We start from the raw sequence: 26,873 nt of genomic DNA on the forward strand, positions 1-26,873 counted from the left end.
AGATAGTGTATCCGCCGCGCTCATTTGCTTGAATGCAGCCCAACCGCTGAGGCTACAACCATTCTGCGTTCAAGTAGATGTGAGTGAGTGTAAAATATTAAAATTTCACAGAGTACTTTAAAAAATAAACAATACTGTTTTTTGGCCTTCGCTCAAAGCGTTTGAAGTGTCGTACACATAACAGCAACAACGTGCAAAACAACCCCAGCAAGAACTTTTCCGAGTAAATCAAAATGGATACGGTTTATGGCACGAAAAAATATTTCCAAAGTTTATCGGGCGCCAGTGATATCTATCGCAGTCCAGCATGTCGAGCAGTGGTGAGTATTTTTTTTTTTTTATTTTAAAATATTTTAACAAATTAAAAAATAAAACAACGTTTCTATTGTCTTTATACACTACATTGCTATGACAGTGATATACTCATAATATGAAGAGTTTGCAACAGACAACAAACAGTACTGATTGACATTATATCCAGTCAATATGAATTTTAAAGTATTCCAGATACACACTTCGATTCAGAGGTCAACTAATGACAAATTTTACACATAACCTAAATTAGCAATCAATAATAATGACTTATTCTCAGCTGGGACGGGCATTCATACAAATTCGACGGGTTTTCTAAAATAAAAATAATTTTTTTAGGGAGTCTATAATGTGAGACAGATGACATCTAAGATCTCATAATAATCTCTCATAGGTCTATATGTCCCTGTTAAATATTTCTGAATAGTGTAGGGTATCGTGCAAACGATGCACTCCCTCCATTACCAATTTCATTCGGTTCCTTATTTGTTGCTATTATTATTTTGTGAGTTATTTTGGCACTCTACAAATCCATTAAATAAACCGAGTATCAAAACATGGAAGGATTAAGGCTTGCAGCTTTCAAACTGACACATAATATGTTTTAAAGTTCTGTTGTTTTTTCTTTTTTTTTGGTTTTGCCGTTTGTTTACCAATATATTTGGAGTTTATTTTTGCATTGCAATTTTTGCTTGTGGAAAGAGGATAACAATGGTGCTGGTACGGTATTTATTTTAATTTCATTAAAAAAACTCGTAATTGTAGCGTTCACAGCTAGTCCGTTCATGGGATGGATTGGCATTAAGGAATTTATGGTATTTTTTGTGGAAGTCAACGTCCACAGCCACAAATGTGAGTTTTGTTTCTAGTAGTCGCTGGATATACTAAGAGAAACCCATTGCATGGTCACGTATATCACCCATGAATTGGAACATTTTCCTTTTGTTCGATTTGGTGTGCGATGACAGAAAGAAGTTGGTTTGCTGTTGTTAGATAAAAGTTTTAATCAAAAGCTGATGCATTACACATGCGTCTCTAATTGCTTTGGGAGTATTAATTCGAGTTGAAGTTATTTGTCTTTGAAAAATATGGAAATGGAATCCTTAATGAATTAAAAAAGAAAACAACGTATGTTCTTCTCCTGGATTTCCTTTTCATTGCTAAATTTCGATGATTAAACTCGACTTTGAAAGAGAAAAAACTGACTTTAAACTAATTCAAATGATTATCGCCCTTACAGGCAAAATGCAAATAAATAAAAAAAACAATTATAGAATAGTAAATTAACTTAGTATAGAAATAATGTTTTCAAATTTCACATAATTATGAACTCGATTTCTTCAAAATTGTACCTAAGTATAATATTTTTCTCCCTTTATCCTTTTATATATAAATTGTTCTGTCGACGTATTTTTTCTACTTATAAGAAACAAAGTGATGGACATGTTACTAAAGTGGCCACTTTCATCTTAGGATAATACGCTTATTGTTATCTAAATGGCCATTTGCCATTTAGAACGGCAACAAATGACAGCAAGGATTTTTGTTGTTTTCCGGACACTATTCACTCAGTGACAATCAGAGAAAATCTTCATCAGGTCAATATCCTGTAATAAGCTTAACAGAAAGGAGTTGGAAACAGCGTTCAGTATAGCAGAATAAAATCTTGACTTTTTAAAACATTTGAAAAGAAATCCTTTTAGAATAGAATGCATTTTCTGAACAAGACATACAGATCATAAGCTGGATGGGAGCATGTTTCACGGATGTAACTATAAGGCAAGGCATATAATAGAAAGACTATCATGGAAATGATTCCATTATCTGTTCATAAATTCTTTTTGACTTTATTGGGTCGCTTCATAATCCTTTATAGTGGTGGCATTTGTCAACACTCTTTATCAGTGTCCTCGGCTAGCTGGCAGGCCCTGTAAAAAGATACACGTGATTGTGACCAGCTAGTTTCGTATGTGGTGGTAATGGTGATGGACATTATACCAAAGGAAATATTTTCTTAAGGGAACACAATTTTAATAAGAGATGTGTCCATTTCATTACAATTCAAAATGTAATATTTCAGTTCGTAATACCACTCGTCGGACGAAGCCACCACATGAGATTTATATGTACATAACTATATGCACATATTTTCGTCATATTAGGTGATGATTACAATTCTTGGCTATTCTAGCTTAGGCAGACGATCATTGCCATTGGACCAGAATTTAAGCCTTTAACCATTGGACTGATACAAAAAAAAAAAAAAAAATGACTTAACGTCTACCTGGCTTTGCAATATAACTGCGTTGGTTGACAGAATTTGGATAAATGATTAAATTTTTAATTTTTTTTTTGTCTTAGGGTATTCCACATTTACAATTTTTTTTTTGAACTGAATCTTTAACAAATAGCCAAATACAAATAAAGTTAAAGCGCCAATATCACTCACAAAAGATTGTCAATGTAAAAAACTTCATATTAAAATATAAAATATATTGACTATCTCAATGTCAATGATTTTCACCGAATTGTGAACATGTTTACAATGCAGCAGTCCTAACTATATTGAAACATTTTTTTACTTCAACCATTTGATATATATATATCAAATTTTTTTCTCTCCCATCTCAAAATAAAATTTCACAAAAATGCAATAAAATATTCAAATGAGCAAAAAAAGTAGTGTTTTTTTGTTAGACCTTTTTTCACATTTATTTTCCATTCAAACTGTCATAATATTGGCCAAATGAAATACAGACCAGAATATAAAGTCCAACACCATTTGAATAGCAAAGGTGAAAAGATATTAAATTTTCAACACTTTTTGTTGGTTACATTGGTTACATGATGCGGACGGGACGTCCATACTTTGTCAATTTGTAAAATGCGGCCGGGGCCAAGATTTACGTCGAATAACTGAAGAAGTGTTGTGTGGCTTTTATTTTTCGCTGCCTCGCTGACGTTCCGAAAGAAAACGTTGAACCATAAGTCCTCCTCTTCTTCTGTGAATGTAAATTATCATTCTCGGCTTAACGTATTACGTACGGCGAGAATCGTTACGTTGTGTGATGCTGCTGCCTGCCTATATTGCCTTTTTCGCTTTGTGTATTTCTCCTTTGTCAAAAAGCTTTAATAAAATATGAACATAAAGCCAATGCACTCACACCTGTAGGAAGATGGTGGTGCGAAAAAATCCCTGTTTTATTCGTTACGTATTTGCGAGGCTTTGTGTGTGCTGGTTTGCCCTGAACTATATTGAATTTGAACAGTAAGGATGTCTTTGCTCATGTCGACGACTCATTCATAAGAAGGATAAGCTGCATAACGTCAACTTATAGTAGCTCACGTATATTACTTTTTATATCACGAAATACTATCAAGAAGCAGAGCAGGAAACTCGAAGAAGATCTTTTAAAACAGTTTTCATTGCATCTTTTAAGCCCATACTTGCCACTTTCTACTTCTCATCTATTGTATGGCCGCTCTTTATCTTTTGTGGATGTTCTGTACAACATTTGATAGGGCTGGGCTGAATATGCCACAGAATGAAGAATGTAAATTGAGGCATATTTGGCAAATAACAAACAAAACCTGACATTATTCAAATGCCTGGAACTGAGCTTTGAGGTCTTCCATTCCTATATACAAAGTCAGTGCTTTCAAATATGTATATTTTTGAGAGCCTTTTCCTTTTTCTTCTTTAATGTAGAATTGTTAATTTTATTGTAAAAATTTGTGTTATGGATTTTGTGAATTCTCTTTTCTACTTCACTTTCGTTTCACAGAGACAATAAGCTGAGATCGATCGATTTACAGCCAAACAGCAAGGAAAACAATGGTGTAAAAAAAAACAATTGCCAATACATTGGTTTTATATTTTAATAGACTTGTTGATCATTTTTGCCAATACGAGTAATAAATCAGGATTATTAAAAGATCTGAATGATAATAGTTTAGCTTCAATGAAACAAAGAAAAAGGATAAGTCAATTATCTCCATAATCATCCAAAAATCAATAATATGTACGTTTTATGAAATAAACTACTTATGTATCTATCCTCTGTAATTCTGCCAAAAAAGGAAATAACTTTTCTCTTGGTATGTTTTTTGACCAAAATTGCTTAATATTTAAAATAAAGGTGTTGCATTCAGTCCATTCATGCTTGAATTCCAATCCAGACTCTGGTTTTTTAGTCTATTCCTTTCCTCAGTGGCGCATCTCAACCACTCTGGCTACTGTCTATGGGCACGTACCCTGCTGTCTTTTATGCAACATTTTTTGTATGTTCGAAAATGAGGCGAAAAGGGGCAAAGATAAGTGCAAGAAAAAACACCAACACTTACCAGCAGAAACACTTTTTTGTACAACTTGCTGTCTCCATTCCGTGTCCTATGCTGGGCTTCTCGAAAAAAGAGGTTTTTTAAATAGCTTTCTAATGATGTTGATGATGACGATGACTGTGTTAATGAGTCTCTTAGTCACTCTGTTGTTTGGCTATGTTGTTGTAAGGATTATGTTGGCGTTTTTATTCTTATTTTGTTGTTACAATATCAAGCGCTTATTGACAACATGAAAAAAAAACTCACTGACTTTTAAGAATGAAAGTTGTACAGCACTTTTCGATAACAACAAGAAATCCTAAGGAAACAAGAAAAACAAAACACCTGAATTTCAAGCCAACAAAAAAAAAGAGCATTTAACACAAAAAATGCTCTTCAATTCAAAGCTAAAACACAAAACTCCTTCCTGCTCCTTAAATATCCTTTCAACAAAGCTGTTGCTTTCATATTGCGTGTCATGCAACAGGGTTGTATGTGTTTGCCACCCGCAACCATTTCGTGTTCGTCGACATTCATAATCGGCGAATGGGGAAAATGCCAGTAACAATGCACGTAAATTTTCTATGGGTCGTTAGTACGTCCTCTTCATGATTACCGTGATTTTTACATGGAGTTCAGCACTCTTCAATCCCACGACAACCTCTCCCATCCTCACAAGGAAGCAATTCCCAATTCAATATCCCATTACCATGCAGTCAGATTGCACTGAGTGTATGCTGCAACATGGGACTGTTGTTGTTGTTGTAGATTTCCATTTTACTTTTTTTCTGTTAGAAATTCCACCAAGAAATCAATTTAACATAGACATTGTAAATATGAAACAAAAATAAAGACGAAACCGAATAGATAAGGAAATTCTAACAAATCTCTTCATAAATACAAAGCTTGGCCAAAGGGTTCGTTTCACTCCCAAGGTTTGCTGAGAAAGTGAATTTTTAACAGTTGTTTAAGTACTGAGTAAACAATAACATGCAATATAGCCCTAACGCCCATACATACCTACAGCCAGCCAGCCAGCTAACCGACAATCAAGCAATCAACGGCAACAACAAAAACAACAATCCAACAGAGCCACCACACCTACAACCTTTGCAAGGAGATGCAGCAGTAGCATCAATTCCATTGGCACAGTGGCAGTTCTTCTTCGGTAAATATTCACCAAAAAACCACAACAATAACGAGTCGACTAACAGTAATTTGCATACATGATAGGACGGATACCACCACCACCAGGAGTAGAGCAGAATTGCAAAAAAGGGATTTTCTGTCTTGAGTATGTAAAGCGGCTAGCGGCAGTCAGAAGTGGTTGCCAAAGATTTTTGAGCACACAAATTGCATCTTTGGAGAGTTTAAACTTTGAATATTGTATTAGAAAAGATGATGTGATTTTTTGGCTGGCGTCAGTGAAACTCTGTGATTGATAGGTTAAGGTTGAAGCAAAAAACATAGTATGAAATGGGGAATGAGCAAAGTTCACCAAGGTACCGAAAATATATGCAGAGTCATCTACAAAAAATACTCCAGTGCAGATCTATTGGCATTCAAATAAATATTAATTGTTATTATTCTATTCGATCATCGTTGCCGGCAAAAGTTTCATAATAAATTTTACTTTTGCCAATCGAAAATCTTTTACATACTCTGGAATTATCCTCACTATGATATTCACTCTTACTTTACTTTGGAATTTCTGCTGATCACTTTCGGCAAACACTTTATAGTTGGCATGTCGTCGCACCACATGGTCATACCAGAACTAAAATAAATATCTTTTCTTAATTCAATTTTAACAAATTTCGATAAACTCTTGAAGCAATTCATTGCTCAATGTCAAAGTTATGTGAGCAACTGAATGAAAACTTTCCAGCTGAGCTGCACTAAAGTAAACTTTGGTAACAACCCATGAAGTACAAGATGTTGAAGAAGCTATAGGAACAACAGCAGCAGCAGCAGTAGGAGCACAAAAAGAACTGTCAAACTTGTTAAGGTGTTTCAACGCAAAGCAAACGGAGCGGAGCACCAAAAGACCTGGAGGGGTGACAATGAGGCTATACCTATGATACCAATGGGCTGGATGGACCATGCCATGATGCACTATTACAACTGACTCATCCAACATGGAAGGGAAAATACACAAACGTACAGAACAACAATAGTCAACTTTAAAACAACTAACCAAGGAAACAACTTTGTAAACAAAAGAAATAGAAATACAACAACAGCACCAACAAAAGAGATTACAACAATTTTTACAGTTGGCCATGACCAAAGATAATTTAAAAGGAAGAAATAAAAAGAAAATCATCCTTGTTTGAATTCCTTTTGCTTTATGCCTTTAAACTATAACTGTAAGAATGAATGCCAGCATTGAATTCCAATACAACAACAGTAATAAAAACAACAACAACAACAGCAAGTCAAATCAGGGGAAGAAAACAAACTCGAAATTAACAATAACGAACGAACATTTTTTGGCCAGAGATAGCATTAAACAGGAATCTTAAGTGTTGCTTTCATCTAGCTGCCTGTGCTGCCAACGGCAACAAGCAAACACTGTGTGACAGATAGAGACAGGGAGAGAGAGCGAGAGAGTGAGAGGGGTGAGAGATAGGAAACAACATAATAGTCTACTTTGGGTTTGTAATGCATGGTTTTTTGTTGCTGTGGTGTTTCTTTCCGTTTTTGTTTTCCTTTTTCCATTGCTTCTGGTTCCGTTTTAGCTTTTTGGTTTCTTGTTTGTATTTTCCGATATTTCAATGGACGTTTTTTGTTGTCGATGTTTATTTCGGCTTAAGTCGATGATGTTGCTGGTGTTTGAAAAAAGTTTGCCTCTTTTGCACAATTGTTTGCCGCATGCCGAACTTGTGAAATAGTAAACAACAATAGTAAAAAATACATTTTATTTATCTTTAAAAAACTAAGTCGCAGTGAACATCGCCAATGAATCAAAAAACTATTGAGGACAATTAAAAAGAGGGAATTTAATCGCAGCGCCTTATTTCGGGTCACATGATGTTTTTTAATTCATAAAAAAGGTAATTTTAGAAAGTTGTATTTTTTTGGCGTAAAAAACATTTTTGACGTAAAAAACATTTTGGACAATAATTCAATTACAGGTAGAGCCGATATAACGTTATAAATTTCTCATCTGGAAACTTTGAGCTTTACACGAGTAAAATTTTTTAACATTGTGGGTCAACTGTCAAAATAGTAACATGAAATGACGGTCAATAAAACAGATGGGTCTGGTGATTTTAATAAAAGTGAAACATTTCATTAATTTAAAGGTAGTGCCAAGTTATGCCAGAGGATGGTTTAATGGTTATGACTCGACGCCTTAACATGTTATATGTCCAGAATTTTGCGAACGACTGCGACGGTTAATAAATATAAGAGTTATAGCAGATAATATAAAAATATTCTTTAAAAATTGCCTTTAACCCTTTATGGCCCAATGTTGCGCACAGGCAATAACATGTTTTTGAGCTTATATTTAATATGTAGCCAGTTGTTATACTTTCTTTGGATTTCATACGTCAAGACCTAATTATGGACGACACATATCAAAAGAAAAATCTAAAAAAATCTAATTTGTTGTAAAGTTATGTAGAAGAGGGCAAAAATGTGTACAGTACTAATTTGTGAATACAGTCCAAATTAATTAAACCGCTTCGTATTCGAATTATACGAATTCTGTCATCAGAATTACTTATGATTATTTTAAAAAGCAATAAAGAGAATAATTTAAAGCAATTTTTCCGTCGATTTTGCATTTGGTTTTCTTGATATTGGACTTTTATTTTTAGAAAGTTTGTACTGTATCTCCCGAATGCAAGGATGTAGCGATGTCAAATTTCGTTCATATCCTATTTAGGATACTTGCATTAAATCTCTGAACAGAAAATTGTTCTATGTTAACGGAAAAAAATCGGGCCACAAAGGGTTAAAAATGTAATAAAAAATTAGAATTAAATGTTGATAAAATCGGAGAAACGATCGAGGTTGACAAGGACGTTAGCGGTCGTAACATCGCCCAGGAGCTAAAAACCTGGATTCCAAAAGAAGATCGATGTTTGGGTGTCACACCAATTAACAGAAAAAATAGGACGGATCGAATTTCCATCAGCGAAGTCTTGGACAAACGGATGGTGGCTGGAGATGAGAAATGGATCACATACGATAACCCTGTGCGAAAACGAACGTGGTCAAAGAGCGGTGAAGCACCTCAAACGATGGCCACACCAGGACTAACGCCAGGAAGGTTCTGCATTTGGATTTGGTGGGACTGGAAAGGTCTTATTTATTATGGCCAAACACTAAATTCTGAATACTATTGGCAACAACTAGACCGTTTGAATATAGCAATTGACCAGAAACGGCGAGAATTGATCAAAAGGAGAGGTGTCGGGTTCTACCAGGACAACGCTAGGCCACACAAATCTACAGTGATTTGCCAGAAACTTCGAAATTTCAACAAACAGATTTGTCTAAATTGATATATAATTTAATTCTGGGGGAATTTTATTTATGGGTTCTCCGATAAATAATTCGGGGTGTGAACGGAACAACAAATATAATATCGACTCTAATTTATGGTGGACAAATATAAGTTGATTTTTTTATTTGTTTTTTTTTTCTATAAAACAGTGTTGCTCAGCCCTTTACGTTTTCGTAAAAACAAGCCACCGTATTATCTCTGGATTTAGATTTGGCGTTTTTTTAAGGCCGAAGAGTATTTTATCAATGCCAATGCGAGTGACATGAGCATCTCTGCTTAAAATTCACAATTGTTGTGAGAGTCTGGAGATAGGCAGAGTATTCCATAGTAGAAATTATTTAATTTAACAAATTAGAAAAATACTGTCTTTCTATCCTATTTTAGCGGAACAAAAATGTTTTAATAATTTCAGTTTCCTCTCTTTGGTCAGCATAATTAACGAATGTCAATACAATTTCTTTTCCGAAAGAAATAAATGCATAGATGTGGGAGTCTCATATATCCGTATATATGTGACTAACAATAATAATATGCAACAACAGCTTTGACGGGGCTTACATTGTATTATCATTAGATGTGTGTGTGTGTGTTGTACATGAGTTATCCTCTGCTCCATTCCATTTCTTTCGTTCCGTTAATGTCTTTGCTGCTACTGTTATCATCATTGCTGTTGTTTTTGTTTGTATTTCTTGTTGTAATTTTGTCTCTTCGTTGATATTTCTGCAGCATTTGTAATTCATTTCATTTCAGTTGTGTTGTTTTTGTTTTGTTTATTCGCTCTCGTAACAAAATAGCAAGCCAGCAAGCGAACAGCAACAACAACATCAACAACTGAGATAACAAAATCCATTTGATGCCAATGCTGTTGGCTGTCGTTGTCGCTGTTGCTGACAAGGAATTGTTCGTTCTGTAGCTGTTGCATATTGCAATGGTACGGAAATCCTTACATGTCAATTGCGTAAAACGGAAGTGGGGATTTGTTGTGTCTAAGTGTGTGTGGGTACGTACGTTCCTCTTCTATACATGGAAAATGGCACTGCACTATTACCGCGTCCTTTCTATGTCATTGTTGTTATTGTTACCCATTGCATTGTCATGTTTATGTATCTTTTTGTTTGTTTCCCAGAATGCATCCCCTGCTTTTATGCAAAATTAAATCAGCTATGTAATATGTATGTATGCGGGTGTGTGTGTGTGTGTGGGAGTGCGTTTGTGTCTGTGTTTATGTTGCTTTGAAAAATAAATGGTTGACTTTTGAGCTTAAATTGTTTGTTACAAAATTAGCATTGCAAAACACAGCTACAACAACTCACAAAAAAAAAAAAAAAAAAAAAAAAAAACACACGCAGACACAATCATGATGCAGTGGCAAGCAAAAATATATAAATTTCAGAATATACATTTAATTCAATTGAAATTCCTTTTAAATTTAAAACAGTCTATCAAAAATATGTAATACTAAGCATACATTTTTAAAATATGCTAAACGTATGTGGATTTCCATAAAGGATTTTGTGTAAGTGATAAAATAATGATTGCTTTGAAAGTTTTTGTAGTTTCTATCCATGTTTGTAATGCCGCGAAATATTGGGCCTAGACCCACTTTTAAGTATACCGATCTCGAGTAGCTGCGTCGATCTAGACATGTGTTGTAAACACGATACAGGTCACAGTTATGGACCAATCTTCCCATATTGTTTTTTGGTAAAGATCGGTTAATATTTAGAGGATGAAATTGACCAAATACATACTTTTTGTCGGTTTTTCTGGTCGCTTCAGAGGCCGCAATTATGGCCCATATATCGCGAATTTTTGCATGGAGGGGATCGGGCCAAAGAAAAAACATGCCCGTTTTGATAAGGATCGGTCAATATTTAGCGGGCCAAATGGACCCTGACTTTTGTGTAAAAAATGAGAAAATTTATATTCTATAGCGTATATATTTACTCCTGAAGGACATAGACCCAAGAAGTTGATAGTATATCCAAAGGGAGTGATTGGCCTTTAAATTGATACCAATTATGTGTACTCGAATGTGGGAGTTACACTTAAATATTTATAGCTACTTATGTATTCAGAAATTATTTAGTAACGCATTACCACGCTGGAAGGCGGAAATATAGCTCTGAACGTTTTGCAATATTCCATGAGGTTCCAGTTATGGTCAAGGACAACACCTGTAATTTTCGGTGATGATCAGATAGATAATAATTTTGGGATGAAGTGGACCGAAAACGTAATTTTTTGTTTTTTTTTTATCGAGTTGATCTATAGGCCACAATTGAAGGCCGAACATCACAACACAACCCACGTTGAAGGGATTAAGTACAAGTAAATAGAATATCTGTACTCAATATTAGTAATATTCGGGAAAGAGGGTGCAAATATCAGAAATATTGCCCAGGGTCGGAATAAACTTCAGCAGAAAGCTAGAGTTCCGTGATAGTTGTGTAGGGCATCGTATGGTCGGTCCCGTCCGACTATACCGCTCTGCTCACTGGTGGTTTATTTATTCATTTAATTTTCTTTTTATTTTGAAATTTTCCATTCAACAATTCGTGTATAATCAATTAGCTGCTTATTTTAATTTAACTATATTAATTGTCCCTGTACCAAATTGACTTCGTGTTATTTCATTTATTCTATTTTCGGACAATTATAATGTTTTTGTGTGCTGAATTCATGCTGTTTGAAAACCGTTTCGCATTATCGCATGATTATGTGATTATTTTGAACCTGACCTCATGCTAGTATCTTTCTCTGTTTGCTTCACGCTATCTCTCCCTCTCTCACTCTTTCTCTCTTAGTCACAGCATTTCCCTATCCATGTCATCACTTCACTGCTAGGACGAAAGCCAGCAACACATTGTGGCTAACAAAATGTGGCAAAATATTATGCTGCTTCTAGCCAACAAATTTTCCACTTAATGTTGGTTCTAAACTTTGGTAACAACACCGTACGTGTCGGTTGTTTTGATTCAACTCTGCCCATATGGCTGATTCGGCTCGGGCTGCCATTGCCACCGCCAGTGCATTATGCTGCAGTTACACGTTTACATCCTTTCTGCTGGAGCACGTTTTCAGTTTAATATTTTTAGAGTGACATTTGAGGTCATGTTAGGTGTCAAGTTTGATTGAATTTTCTCATGTCACCTCTATCACCTGAACCCCGTCCATCATAATCCTGCACTGGCGGCACTGCAACAATTTTCCTACTTAGTTGTTAGTTTCCTGAGAAAGAGCATGACATGAGTGGCAAACGAATCAAAGTTCTGACTGTGTTCTGTTCTGTTTTTTTATTATTTCTTTATTGGCATTAGCTCAAACTAATATAATAATGGAGCTCCTAATGCATATGACGTAGATTTGAGAATATGCTGCTGCTGTGGAGATTCCTTTTGTACGCGGCTTTTAGTATTCTTGAGATATGTCTTCTTTTCTTTAGAAGTGCAAAAGAAAGCCAAGGTAAAAGTTATCATCAGTTTCATTTCTTCTCTTATATATTTCCTTTTGCTTTTTCAATTCAGAGTTTTCTTTCATGCTCGTTGTATATCCTTGTCAGAGAATATGCAAAAGATTTTGTGTGTTGATGCGGCGGTAACCTCTTATCTCAAGTTGAAGATTCAAAAAAAAAAAGGAGAAAAAGATTCATATATTTCTCAAGCCTGACAGACAAATAGACAGATAGACGGATGGTGGTTTCTTTACATGTCTACTGCAGTAGATTTGGACAAGCAAGCTAGCAAACCAAACTTCCTGGAAATTATTCATATGCCAAAGTATTGCGGAAAGATTGGAGATTTTTTTCTCATTCATGCTAAGGGTGACGAATGCATTTCATTCTAAGGCCAATCAAAGAATCTGGGCAAACATAATCTCATTCTGACACAGAAGGAAACCAAAAGGAAATAAGCAGATAAATAAACACGCATGCATTTCCACACACACACACACGCACTCACACTCAAACACTCATATGGTAAATAAATAAATTACTTAAGAGAAAAGCAAAAAACGGAAATTGTACAAAATGTGTGACGTTGAGCTACAGAAGACTTCTAGAATTGATTTCATGTCAAAGAGATTGCTTTGCTTGCGATAAACTCTGAACAAAAAGGAACAAACAAAAAAGGTTCTAAAGATTGATACATAGATTTTTTGGGGGAGAGTGAAATGAAAAAGAAAATGACCTTTACAACAGTCATAGCTCATTGAAATATGAATTCTTATCGCCAATCAAATGTATTTTTAATAATAAAAAATAACCAGATATGTAAAAAGAAAATGGAATATAAAGGGGGTGATGTTTCAATGAAAGGGATATTATCGATAAATAAAAAAACATGGTTAGAAAATGTTATATTATGAGGGTCCATGGCAATGTATCATTGAAATAAAGCTAACATATGCTAAGACCAAAGTTTCGTATGGAATTTCAATTTTCCACGACCCAAAATCTATAGAAAACTAATATATGGTTGAGGGTACAACAAAATCTGCGGATTATTAATACTTAACATATACAACTTAATTAAACATCTCAAGAGGGATTTAAAATTGTATACTAGAAATAGGAACTAAGAAATTATTACATATATATTTTTGTCATCCAAAGTTGAATATTTCAAGAAATTAACAATTATGCGATATATACAACATATTTGGAAATAATCTCAATATAGGCCCCCAATTACATACATTTATTGCCTACAATTCTTGGCATTAATATAATGCAATTTATTATTATTTTCCCCTTTATATCCGCTTTTTCTATATATATCAACACATCCCTACAATGTCCTTTGGTTTGGTTGCTGGTGACTTATGGGAAATTGATTTAATTTAAATTTATGTATTTTTTTTCTCTCTTTTTGACCCTTCCCCCCTCTGATTATCAACTACAGGATTTACTTGTTCAGTAAACGTGATAAACGTAATTCCAAGTTTATTTTCTTCTAAATACAATTTCCCCTACGACAGTTTATAAAAAAAATACATCAAGAACAAATCTGGCTTTGACGCAGTCCACAACGTCAACAGCCGCTCCAGAGTCGTTTATAAAATAACCAACAATCTATGATAACACTTTACGCAACGACAAAAAGAAACACGACCAGCCAGGAGGATAACCGACGAAGACAAGTAAATATCATAATATTGAATAATGATCGAAATGAAGAAAAACATAACAACAATAGCAAAAAGGAAAAACAAGAACTTTGAAAGGAAGTAAAAATGCAATCTGCATGCGCTCGAACAAAGTAGAAAATAATAACAGAGACTGTCATTCAAAGAAGGGCCAAGAGTTCAGTTTAAATCAGTCTTGAACTTCTACACCACACTTACTGCAACAACGCAGCCATCTATGGCTGTTGGATGCTTTGCACTCCGGCCAAGTTCTTGGCTAAAGCTGGCATGACTTAAGGGGACTAAACAAAGTTTGTGTCTCTTTTTTTCTCCATCTTCTTTTACAGTTCGAAGATTGAATTATAATGTAATAAAAAGCAAATCACAGTAGACTTTTTTCACAACTACCCTACTTCCCCTCCACCTACGGTGGCTACATGGCCATAAAGGCATTCAGAAGCACCACTTAAGCTGAAAAAAAAACTAAAGCGAACAAAATATCATTGAAAAGCCTTAACACACAAAGCAAGACAGCAAGGAGGGGACAACCAACAAGCTGGCCGGGTTTAAATTGAAATGGGTGGTAGGGAAACTGGTTCGAAGAAGGCCCCCAAATACCCCCTCGGCAAAGACACAACATGAACTTAGATGTAATGCAAAAGGAAATTGTTCTTAATGCTGTTTTGGTACGTTGTTGCTGATGGAAATGGAGTTGGCATTACTGAATGTTAAGTACAGAAGAGGTACATGATGGTAAGCGGAGGCAGTCGACGAAGAAGTCTAGTGCAAGATAGGTTTCTGCCATGTTAAGTACACCACCAAGCCATCATCCGCCATTCAGGCAACGTACTAAGCAATGCATTTTTAAGTGTTAAAGTCTTATGTTTACATCTGGATTTGCGTTGCATCTTTCAGCGATTGTTGCCGTTTTGGTTGCGTATGTGTGTGTGTATTCGGTTGCTCATCTCCGCTTTGCTTTCATGTTCATCTTGTCTCTCTCTCTACCTCTGCCATAACAATTGAAAAGTTTACAATATTGTAGAGTATAAGTTTATAGTTGTGCTGACAGTTTTTGCTGCATCGTTTTAAATATCAATTCAAAGTTGCAAGCCTTTAAAAGTTACGCATTGAGGGGGGTTCTTTGATTTTTTTAATGTCGCCTCTCGGTGTCTTTCGAACATAGGGTTTTATGCGTCATCATAAAACACAAAAGTCATTAACTTTAACTCAATACCCTACTGTGGAAATTTCTAGATATTTGTTCTGAATTTGAGAAGAGGAGTGGAACAAATCAAGGGTGGTTAAATGTGGAACTATGGTGTATGATTTGTATAAAAATCGGTCTATAATTTCATCATATGAAGTTCGTGGGATTGCAGTTTGAACATCGTACATCATTTGATTATCTCTCATATTTAAAATATGTAATTGACAATGATATGGGAATAGAAAATATTTTTTGAAGATCCACATATGCGTGAATTAAAAAAAAAAAAATAAGATCGCCATAGGCGTGGGGTTTTAAAAAATAGTTTTTGAAGATCCACATTGACGTTGACTTTTTAAAATAATTTTTTTGAATATTCACATAGGAGTGGATTAAAGAAAACATTTTTAAGACATAGACATGGATGTAAACAAAAAAATATTTTTTTGAATATTTTAAGGCCTTGAAAAAATATTTTTTGGTTTACATCCATGCCTATGTCTTAAAAATGTTTTTTTTTAATCCACTCCTATGTGAATATTCAAAAAAATTATTTTAAAAAATCAACGTCAATGTGGATCTTCAAAAACTATTTTTAAGCTTGAAAAAATATTTTTATAAAATCCACGACTTTCTCTAAGCTTGAAAAAATATTTTTATTTTCTACAGGGGTTATTGTATTGAGAAAAAACCCCCAACGGAATAAAGAATACAGAAAAGCTGCCAACTGAAGAGTTTCGAATCTTGACTGAGAAACCAACAGAAAAACGTATATGCCCACAAACGCCAAAAAAATAATAATTGCAAGCTATTCAAGTGGCATATATTGCCTAATATAGGGTTGCTCTTAATGAACCCTAACATTTTGTTTTTCTTTTGCATTTAATGATGAATTATTAAAAATAGCCTTTTGTTGTACATTGAAATTTTTTATAAAATATACTTACAATTATTTTTTTTTGTTTGAAGTATTCAAACAACATTTAGTTTTAATCAAGGTAATGATCTGAAATGAGAAGACAAGGATGTTGCCATTAGACTAAATAATAATATAGAAAAGAGAAAAATAAATAAAAAAACGGCATAAAAAAGGGGTAAGAGGAAGTAGAGTTGTAGTACTATATTGATAATATACAAACATTTATATATAATCGGACTAAGTCAAGTGAGGAGTCTTAGTCTTAAAAAAATAACTAAACGCAATTTATATCCCCATACGTTGAAGTACTACGGAATATTTATTTGGTTGAATATGATTTTACATCTAAACATAACACATTGCAGCTACTCAATTTGTTTCTCATTGGCTTAGTCACATCGAAATTTTCCAACCAAACTAGGTAATAATCCCTAAATTTGTATTTCATAATGTTACAATTTAAATTAAAGAATTTATACATGACAAGGATTGTGCATATTTGATTTGAGACTCCGACAATGATTATGTTTCGTATAAATTGTTTGTTAAATCTGTGAACTCTGACACGCAACAAACATTTGACAACATAACTGTCAGAATGACACATGTAGATAACAAACATATCAAATTATGTTGTGCACAAAGGCAGCATTCATAAACAGAGAAAATATTACATGAAATGGAAATAAATTGAGCTTCGCCCACGCTAACACACACACACACAAACATATTTGTCAAATATTCAAATGAATTATTTGATGCACAATTCAACTCTTCTCTTGGGTCGAAAATCCATTCCTACCACCGAATAGAACTCTATCTCATTGAAATATCTGTAAAGTGCCACATAACATAATGTCAGCCCAAAAAAATAAAAGAAATTGTGATATAATTTCTACATTCTAACTGTTCAGTTTAAGGTTACCTCCCCCTTGAAAGTTAAGACAAAACAAAACAAGTTTTATTTTCGTAACAAAGAGAAATTTAACGTTAGACGCGACCATTATTCTTTCACATTCCCTCATCCATATTCATCGTTTTTGGTCCAAGACATCGTAGAAAACCCTCAGAAATAAAACAAACAAATAACACCTTACTAACCAATTTGTTGTTGTTGTTGTGAATGACTTCAAGATGCCAATGGAAACGGCAAACGCATTTCGATGGTGATATTCTATACAAGCTAAGAACTCTAATAATAGCTTAGCAGCCAAACAAAGGTGAATGACTTTTCCACATACAAATTAGTAAAAAGAAACCTGTATGGATGGATGAGCAGCTGTTTAAAGTAAACAGCTGATTTTATGCTCTCCAACTGATGCTATTAAGAGAATTCCAATTTAAGAGAAGAATTTCAATTTAGAACACAAACTAAATATTCTCATCTGTCCAATTAGAATTGTTCTTTTCTGTTTGGACACTCTCTCAGTTGATCGAGCGAGCAATCTCTTTAGTAAATTCTTTTGTTTACATTTCGTCTAAACAACACAAACAGGTGTTTGTAGTTTGTTTTGTTTTTTTTATTATTCCATTAAGATACAGATAAGAGAACGAAGGCTGTGTTTGCCGGTGGTGCACATGCGCATAGCCAAATTCTAGTTTTGAATGTTTGAAGAAAATAATTGATAGTTTACTTAGATCGAAATCGAATAGAATCCCAGTTGTTGCATGCGGATATGTGGTGTTATGTAATGGTATTCTGTAAACAAACACACGAATAAGACAGGATGTCGAAAATAAAATATGTATGATATAACTTTAACAAGTATGTGACAAAAATGTGAAATTTTATTGATTTAGTTATGTGTGTGATTTTTTTGATTACCATTTATTTAGACTACAAGGTAATTTAAAAGCGTTGCTAAGATTTTTGGATGGGCCAAGAAATGTGCGTAACAAAAAAATTCAACCTTCACTATTTGGAACTTTTTGTATTGAGGTACCGTGGGATTGTGCCAATATGTCAGGTTCATGATTGTTTTATTGAGGTGACCGGATATCGGTCAATTAATTTTGTGCAATCAAGGGGTTCTAACAAGGAGTTTTATTCAATTTTATTGTAGCAATAAGGAGGGATTTATATAAGACTACACTTTGAATAATATGAAATATAATATAATACTAGATATGTTATAGAAATCTTGAGACACTATTAATATACCAAACTGATATTTTTATGAAACTTCAGCCAGTCTCTCACATGTCAATTCTTGACACATTTTCATGCTAAAAATACAATCTTAAAATTATGATTATGTTTTTGTCCTAGATTAAAGTTTAAAATATCACATTAAAGTTCATAAATGATACTGATACTACCAGACAAACCAAAGGACATAATATGAAAAAATCATTCAACCATAAATGTGCTTGATTCAATGCATGCATCCATTCATCCATCCACAAGTTATCTATATTCCCCATTGGAGAGTATATTGAGATAATGAATCATAAGGAGTATAAATAGAAGATGAAAAACTCAAACTGAAGAGCCAGAGACCAGAGACAAATAACAAACAAAGGTGTGGCCAAAGCTTTTGTTCTTGCAGACGATAGTTGGCGTTGTTGCTGGCTGGCTGACAACAATGTTGGAAAGCAATTGTTAGTTCTGGAGTAAATATGATATATGGAATAGGACCCAAATAAACACAAATAAGATAATCTGGGATAATATTTGCATATGCTCGTTAGGGGGGAGAAATATTTACCATAATTACACAGTGATATCTTGTTAAAAAACAAACACATCCCGAATACAGAATAAAGAACAAAAACATGTGTGTTTGGTATACACATTTTTGAAATCTGTGTAGTAATCCATAATTGTTTCTTTGGAATGTCTCTACGGTGTATTACCACTGTGTCATATTTATTCTAAAACCTAATTTGATTCTATGTTGATATATCACTAGCCAATGGTTTACCATCATTGAATGTTGACAAACCAAATATCTATGAGAGACTATATTTGAATTTATCTTTATTAAAAGTTCATGACAGACAACAGTTTAATTTCCTTCTTCCCAGACCAGGGATGGATACTAAGAATTAAACAGAAAATACTTTTCGAGGGCAAATAATTTCAAAACTTTATCTTTGAACTACTTTTCAAGGCATAAGGTTTTTCTTTCCCAATAGGGAAACCTAAGATATTTTAATTATTTGTATATTTTTCAAATATTAATAACAGCATTGATTTTCTGAAATACTTTACAAATTTACAAAATTCTTTTAAGTTGGCCATCCCTGAAAACAGATTGAATAGCCAGGCAAACAAATAAGTAGAAAAGGCATCAAACAAAACGACACCCCAGGCTAGGAGGCATTCAGCCATTGAGATTAGTAACGCAATTGCGTAAAGCCTCAAATGAAAACTCCCGACCATATGGTTGGGATTTAATATACGTTGAAAATATTAAATTTAACTCTGCACCAGGCCATAAACAAAAGACCAGATGAATAGATGGATGACTGTTTGACTGACTGGCAGTACTAACGGAGGACTGTCTAGATTGTATGTGTGTGTGTGTGTCGATAGTTAGGAAGATGGATGGCTGGTAGATGACGAAGAACAACTAGCAGAAGAGTTTGTTACTTTTAGTGATTCTACACAGCCTAGCACTTAAGCCACAAACTTTGAATGAACATTCACCATGGTTAAGAGGAACTAGGAGATGAACAACAACAACAACCATAAATATATAACTTCATACCTTTAACATTGTTTGGCTACAATACAAAACAAACGAAAAACAGCACTAGCAACAACACCACCAAGTACCGGCAAATATTCAGATAGGCTGACAGACTGCCATGGACGAACAAAAGCTGGAAGAACACTGCCATCACGACACACTCGCATACAATTTCAACTGCTCAGAATAAAAGCCGGTACCCCAACCTAACTAGCGAGTCACTTGTTTAGATGGATGCGTATTCTATAGACTGTGAAAGTAACAACAAGAACAACAACAGCAATACAAAACCGCTAAGAGAACAAAAATCATTCCTATGGATACCAGATCTAGATTTATAAAACGAGATTTGTTTGTTTGTGTTTGTTTAAATACAATTTGTGTATGCGTGAGTTTGTGTGCATGTGTGAGTTCAATGAACTGCCATCGGCGGCAGCAGCACCACCAAGAACCAAGTAAATGATACTGTTCTGCATCTTCGACGGATGACATCGTCAACATTGACGTGGATGACAAAGAACATGATGCTTGGTTTCAATAGCAGCACATAGTGATGGTAATGGCCACCAGTGTTGTTGGTTTCCCCTCCGGTCATAATTGTGGATCATGTCGTCAACCAACGAGAGTAAAAGCACAACTATTTTTCATCACTTTATTCTGTGGTTAACGCATTCCAAGACCAAAAGGATGAGATGCGAAATAATAGAAGACATAGTGAAATTGTTGTTGGAGAGATCATAGAACGACGATATTAAATCTAATCTAAATGACTTGAGGGGGTTACAATCAATGTTGGGTAAAACCCAAGCTTCTGACACTCAAATGCCAACACTTGTAATCACCAAATACGAAGTCAGGCAGTGCTTAAATAGAGTAACAACATAATGTAGCACTTTGCCAGCTTCCCTGCCTGCCTGCTTCCTTCCTTCCACACAGCCAACTGCTGCTGTCGCTCCAAGGCGGAGGAGCAGATGAGAAAAAGAAACGTACGACAAGTAACATTAATCTGTGGTCTACGTGTGCACGTGTGTTAGTGTCAGTATTATTACTAACTTACTATAGATGACTAGAAGTCCATAAAACGTACAACATTATATTAACCCTGAAGAGAAGTGAACTGAACTGAAATAACAAACGTACGTTTTGTTTCTAAAGTACATCATCATTATATTGTTGGGCTATTGAGATGAGAACAACAAAGTTGTGGAATAACAGTACACTGGAAGGAAATTAAAATGCAAAGAAATTTTATAAAAACAGACGCCTTATGTAGGCCCTTGAAAAAAATATTTAAAAAATCCATGCCTTATGTAGGCCTTTGAGAATGGACTTGCTTTTTAATACAATGGCTACACATTGGAAAATTGACAGGGCTTGCATGGATCCTCACATGTACTATGCCATCGTGTCATGATATCATTAAATGAGCATGAGTGTGTAGTTATCTGAGCTGTAGAGTAATATCACTTTGTTGTTGTTGCTAACATTTATTGTTAAATTATTCTATGGGGAAAACTTTGTTTCTCGTCCATCAGTACAAAGAAGAATATATAATTTGTAAAATTTACTCCACTGACAAATATCCGTTAACCGTTTCAACAGCGATTAGCAACAAATACAATAATATTTTCTAAAAGATAATCTGCAAATAGGGCCATTACCCTTTTAACATAAATTCTCCGAAGCAATCAGCCGTAAACACACAAAATTGCGTCATAAACAGGAAGCAAAAAATAAATATTTTCCACAATTATTTACGATAAAATAATGGCAAAACTGAAACTGAAAAATGCCGACGTCATGAACCGAAAAGCAAAATAACCATAAAGAAGCCATGACAAGACGAATGACTTGACTTAGAAACTTAGTGGCGATTTAATATAATTACAGCATCATTTCGATAATGATTGAGCAGAAAATAAAATTGCTTCGCAAGAAGTGGCTTTAATGGTTTCAAAAGCAAGAAGAAGAAATATTAAGTTGTTAATGGCTTCAATTGCGGGACTACTACGAGATGACAAAGGGTACAATGGACGCAATAATTATTATTGGGCGCAAAAAATCACAAGCATTGTTATGCCAAAATGTTAAATGGCATTTGCAATGATGATATTCGGTAAAGAAAATACATATTTCAAAATTAGCCCTTATTCAGAAGTCAAAACATCATATCATAACATTAATTTACATTCCTGTATCACAACAATTTTTCTTTTATATTAATTTACTTTTTTCCGTCCTTTCTTTACAGTCCAATGACTACACATACCAAAATACTCTAGGAAGGCGTTCCTCATTGGGCGCCTACTATCACATGAACAATCAACCATCGTACAGTACTGACAACCTTAACACTCAGTATGGCTACAACAGTTCATGGGGCATATGGAGAGATGGTCGAAATTTGGCGCCCTCAACATTTTCCGCCAAACCACATTTGCACTATCAGAAAACCAGATCGTTTTCGATAATTCTAACCACCGCTGCATTCATTGTGCTACTGGCCGTGATATCCATTGCCGGATTGGCATTTTATTTTAGCTCCATTAAAGGCAACATGGAGGACCGTAAGTTGAATAGTAAACTTTTCTGAATTGCTAATAAATTTATTTTCCATCCTTTCAGCTGTTTTGGGATTTGAAGGTACCTTCCGCATTGCCAAGGGTGATATGTTTTCTACAGGTCTTAAATATAATCACACATCTTCGTATAAGCAAAAAATAGAATTTTATAAACGTTTTGTGGATAGAGCGTTAATGGATCAGGGTCTGCAACCCATCCGGACGGATGTTTGGGGCTTTGGAGAGGGACCTTTAATAAAAGTCAATTTCCGAGCATTCTTTGATGTTAGGAAATTGCCACAGTAAGTCAAATGTTGTACTAGTCATAATCCATAATAATCCATTAATGACATCTCCATCTAGGAATATACACAACGTGGAGGAATACATTAAGGAGGCTATCTTTTTGGAGACCACCACAGCCAAATCATTGTACAAATCATTACGCATTGACTCGGATTCAGTAGAAGTGAAACGTATACTGGATGAACAGGTGGTTAAATCGGCTTCATTATTTAAGGATGCGGTATGTTCGAAAATCTATAATAACAATATGTCACGTTAATAATCATCCAACTCTTTTCATAGCACACTGTCCCCACCAGCCAAACACAATTGGAGAAACGTTTAATGAAGAAAACTGGCAGCCCACCAACTCTCATTAATAAACCCTCTGGCAAAAGTCGTGTGACACCCAAACCCCATTCACCTGATGATGAACCCGATGTTGATGTTGAAAATGCCCCGGTTATTCAAGGCTCATTCGAAGGATCCTTTGAAATAACCAAAACGGATGCGGATATATCGCAACGCAAGAAAACAACCCCCACTAGAGCCTATGGACACAGCAGCAGCAGCTTGGCACCCAAGACTGTGACCCCGTATGCCCTAAGAGTAAAACCCAAGAAGCCTGGAATTGAAAAGCTCACCACAATTCTGCCACAATCACTACCAACTACCAGTAGAATGACGACCACAAGTAGTACCAGCACAACCACTACAACAACATCGACAACGACGACGACAACAACTGCTGCTCCCACTACGACTACAACAAAGAGAACTACAACAACAACGACCACCACAACACCAAAACCAACTACGACTACGCCACAACCAACAACCAGCACAACTCCCTCTACTACAACAACATCAACTACAACAACACCAAAGCCAACCACAACCCGAATTCCAACATCCTCCGTCCCATTTAATCACTTCACTTATCCCTCAATAGTAGCATCATCTAACCCACCTCAAATGCTACCAAAATTAGATCAAAACCTCTTCACTTCGGTACCAGTTTTGGATACTCAACCCTGGAGACCAATACATCGTGAAGTACCCGAATTTTTACCAGGCCCACCGCCATCATTCCCCACCAAGACACTGCCAACCGTTTTGCAATCGACACCACTGCCGCCCATTGCCATCAATGAGGAACCACCACGTCGACGAATTGATGAAATTGAATTGCCGTTCCTTCCCGAAGAACCCAGACCACCAAAGCCAGCCATGGATTCCTATACGCCCAATTTCTTTGGATCCGCCTACAGAAAACCGGAATTGACAAGTGAAACTAAACCTCCCCACGACATGATGTTCTACCACAGCTTTGGCAGTCCTGTTTTCATGCCAGCATCGGAAACTATTGAACGTTTAGGAGTTGGAGCATCTGTGCAACCACATCCTCTACCAGTTCCTCTCATTGATGATGTGGTAATTCCACCATTCAAACCCCTAACACCTGGCTTGGCAACACAAAACAAATTGCCCTTTGACATTCCCAGTGCTAATGACAAATTCGAACATTTGGGCGATGGAATATTGGCCAAGAAACCGGAAAATGCGACTCAAAAGATAAGTGAAAAAATCGATATGCCCACAATAACAACTGCAAGACCTACTACTGCTACCGCAATCACTGTCCCCGCAATGACGAAAGAAAATATTGAACCCACTGTAAAGCCCATACAAGATGAAATCGATAGCTCCTCTGTAACATCCGAACTGGCCGATAAAATTGGGGAATTCTTTATGGATTGGTTAGACTTGCCCAAGGATGAGGTAAAACCAAAACAAGAACAGCCACTGGAATCTCGCATTGAACCAGAAGAAGATTCATTCACCGCTGCAAGTAAAGAGAGTGAGCATGATATCGAATCCACAGAAGTTTCCAGCACAACAAATAGAATATCTGAAGAGGATTCGTCAACCTCGACATCAACATCGCCTGGCAAACCGAACTTTTTAAATCTTAAAGAATTGATTTTAAAGCGCAATCAATTGGCTAATCAACGGAAAAGTACAGATTCCACAACACCCGCCATCACTGCCACTACTACAACGGTGAAATCAACTACCACAACAACAACTACTACTACAACCTTAGCTCCCACCATTACCACTACCACACCGAAGGCCTCAACGGTTACGACCAAGCGTATTAAATATCGTCCAAGCAATAGCAAACCACCTACCATGCTGGATGATTCCAATCTCTTCCCCTCCCACTCCAAATGGGAATTTGTCAACAGTTCAGCTGCCAATCATTTCGGTCATACTGGTAATATGCGCAAGGTATTCAATACCACCCTGCAAGCGTGGGTATCCGAAGATGTAGAGAAGACAGAGAAAACCGAATCAGAGACCTTGGATGACATCAAGACCAAAATCAATAATGCCACCAATATTCAGGACATTTCATTCATATTCGATACCTTGGCATCTAAACTGGGAATAACTACAAGTCTGCCGACTAAGGAGCCACCATTTTCGCAAAACAAATTGAAACAATCGCAGAAAAATGAATCCCGCATTAAAGCCAGTAGCACAACCATGAGAACGACACCAACAACTAGTACCACAATACAGACCCCAACAACGACGACAACAACAACTACAAAGAGACCCACAACAACAACAGCCCTACCCGCTTTAACTTCTGAAGAAGATGATCTGTTGGCGTTGGAGATGAGAAGAGAACCTTTCATAAAACCCATGTCCAGCTTTATTGACGACACTTCGGCTGAAGGTGTGGGAGCTGCCATTCCCGTAGTTGGCGAAGCTGAAGTTGAAGTGATAGATCCAACTAAATATGAAGAAATGCTAAAATCTTCACATTTTGCTGATGCCACGACGACCGAGACTACACCTAAACTTGTGACACTGCTGCCAGTAAGGTCTAATTCGGGAATCCGCACCTATAGACCTTTTGTGGAAACGGGAAGAAGTTCTTCCTCGTCATCCATTGAGTCGACATCAGCAACAAATACCAATCCCACAACAGCGTCAAAAAAGCTACCCACCTCTAGACCCAATATTACACGTCGAAAAAATGTCAATCAGAGTCGAAGATTTCCACCTGCAGAAGCGGTTATACGAGGGGGTCTAAAGGTTACCGTTAAATAAACAATATCGAAACCTCACAGCTGTATTTTTAATTAAGCAACTACATTTTTCAATGCTATTATTTTTTCGAATATTTTCGTATCATGTAAAATGAAGCCTTTATTCGATCTCGAATAAAAGGTTTTTTTGGTGATTACTTTGTAGTAGATTTAAGCCGAAACTAGTATTGAATATTGACGAACACCAACTTGTTCTGGCGTTAAGTGAACAATTCTCAGCAACAATACCAGAATGATTTGGAGTACGGTCGATTCGCACACAATTAGTAAATAATTTATCTATAAGCCAATAAACAAATAAAAAATGAAGTTATTTTAATTATTAATTTAGTTTAGTTTAAGTTTCGAATTTCTATCATTACAAATATTCATATTGTTAGTTTCATTTAAAAATCTACACAATTTTGTAATTATTTATATTTCAGTATCGCACCTAAATATATATTCTGTACATTTGTATAAACAATGATTTATTATAATAAAGATTTTTTCTAAAATAATGAATAAATAAATAAACCGACATTGTTTGTAGTAAATTACTAATGAGGGACCTGAAATTAATTGAATAGTGTACATAAATATAGAGAGGTCATAGTGCAATACTCTATTACCTTTGCCTCTTGCATATTTCGTCTATATGGGGGTGCACATCGGTATTTCTACTCTCATCAGTTACGTAGCACATTAAAGTTTCGACAACTTGTTTTGCTAATTTTTTCCTTTCCTTTTGACAAATTTTCTGAAATTATCTTCTCATTTCTCACTTACTTCCGTTTCCGCTTTAAGAATATTTTTTTGTGTGT

At 35.4% G+C, this 26,873-nt stretch overlaps 1 protein-coding gene across 1 annotated transcript; it reads left to right on the forward strand.

Moving 5' to 3' along the window:
* Positions 1–201: 201 nt before the first annotated feature.
* Positions 202–26,071, forward strand: LOC133322782 (mucin-2). Its single transcript, XM_061531744.1, has 6 exons — positions 202–320; positions 22,351–22,666; positions 22,725–22,962; positions 23,024–23,186; positions 23,249–25,470; positions 25,558–26,071. Exons 1-6 carry the CDS (start codon positions 234–236, stop codon positions 26,069–26,071), a joined length of 3,540 nt encoding a protein of 1,179 aa, XP_061387728.1. The 5' UTR covers positions 202–233.
* The last annotated feature ends 802 nt before the right edge of the window (positions 26,072–26,873 follow it).

Source organism: Musca vetustissima, unplaced genomic scaffold, assembly GCF_032173495.1.
Source record: "Musca vetustissima isolate MV318-11 ecotype Yass unplaced genomic scaffold, APGP_CSIRO_Mvet_v1 utg2948, whole genome shotgun sequence".
Lineage (NCBI taxonomy): Eukaryota > Metazoa > Arthropoda > Insecta > Diptera > Muscidae > Musca > Musca vetustissima.

What these genes read in the sequence shown, in the direction of transcription:
- LOC133322782 (XM_061531744.1), top strand. Translation starts at nt 234, where the DNA reads ATGGATACGGTTTATGGCACGAAAAAATATTTCCAAAGTTTATCGGGC. An exon ending in GTCCAGCATGTCGAGCAGTG is followed by an intron (nt 321 to 22,350) that starts GTGAGTATTTTT and finishes CTTTCTTTACAG; the next exon opens with TCCAATGACTACACATACCA. An exon ending in TAAAGGCAACATGGAGGACC is followed by an intron (nt 22,667 to 22,724) that starts GTAAGTTGAATA and finishes CCATCCTTTCAG; the next exon opens with CTGTTTTGGGATTTGAAGGT.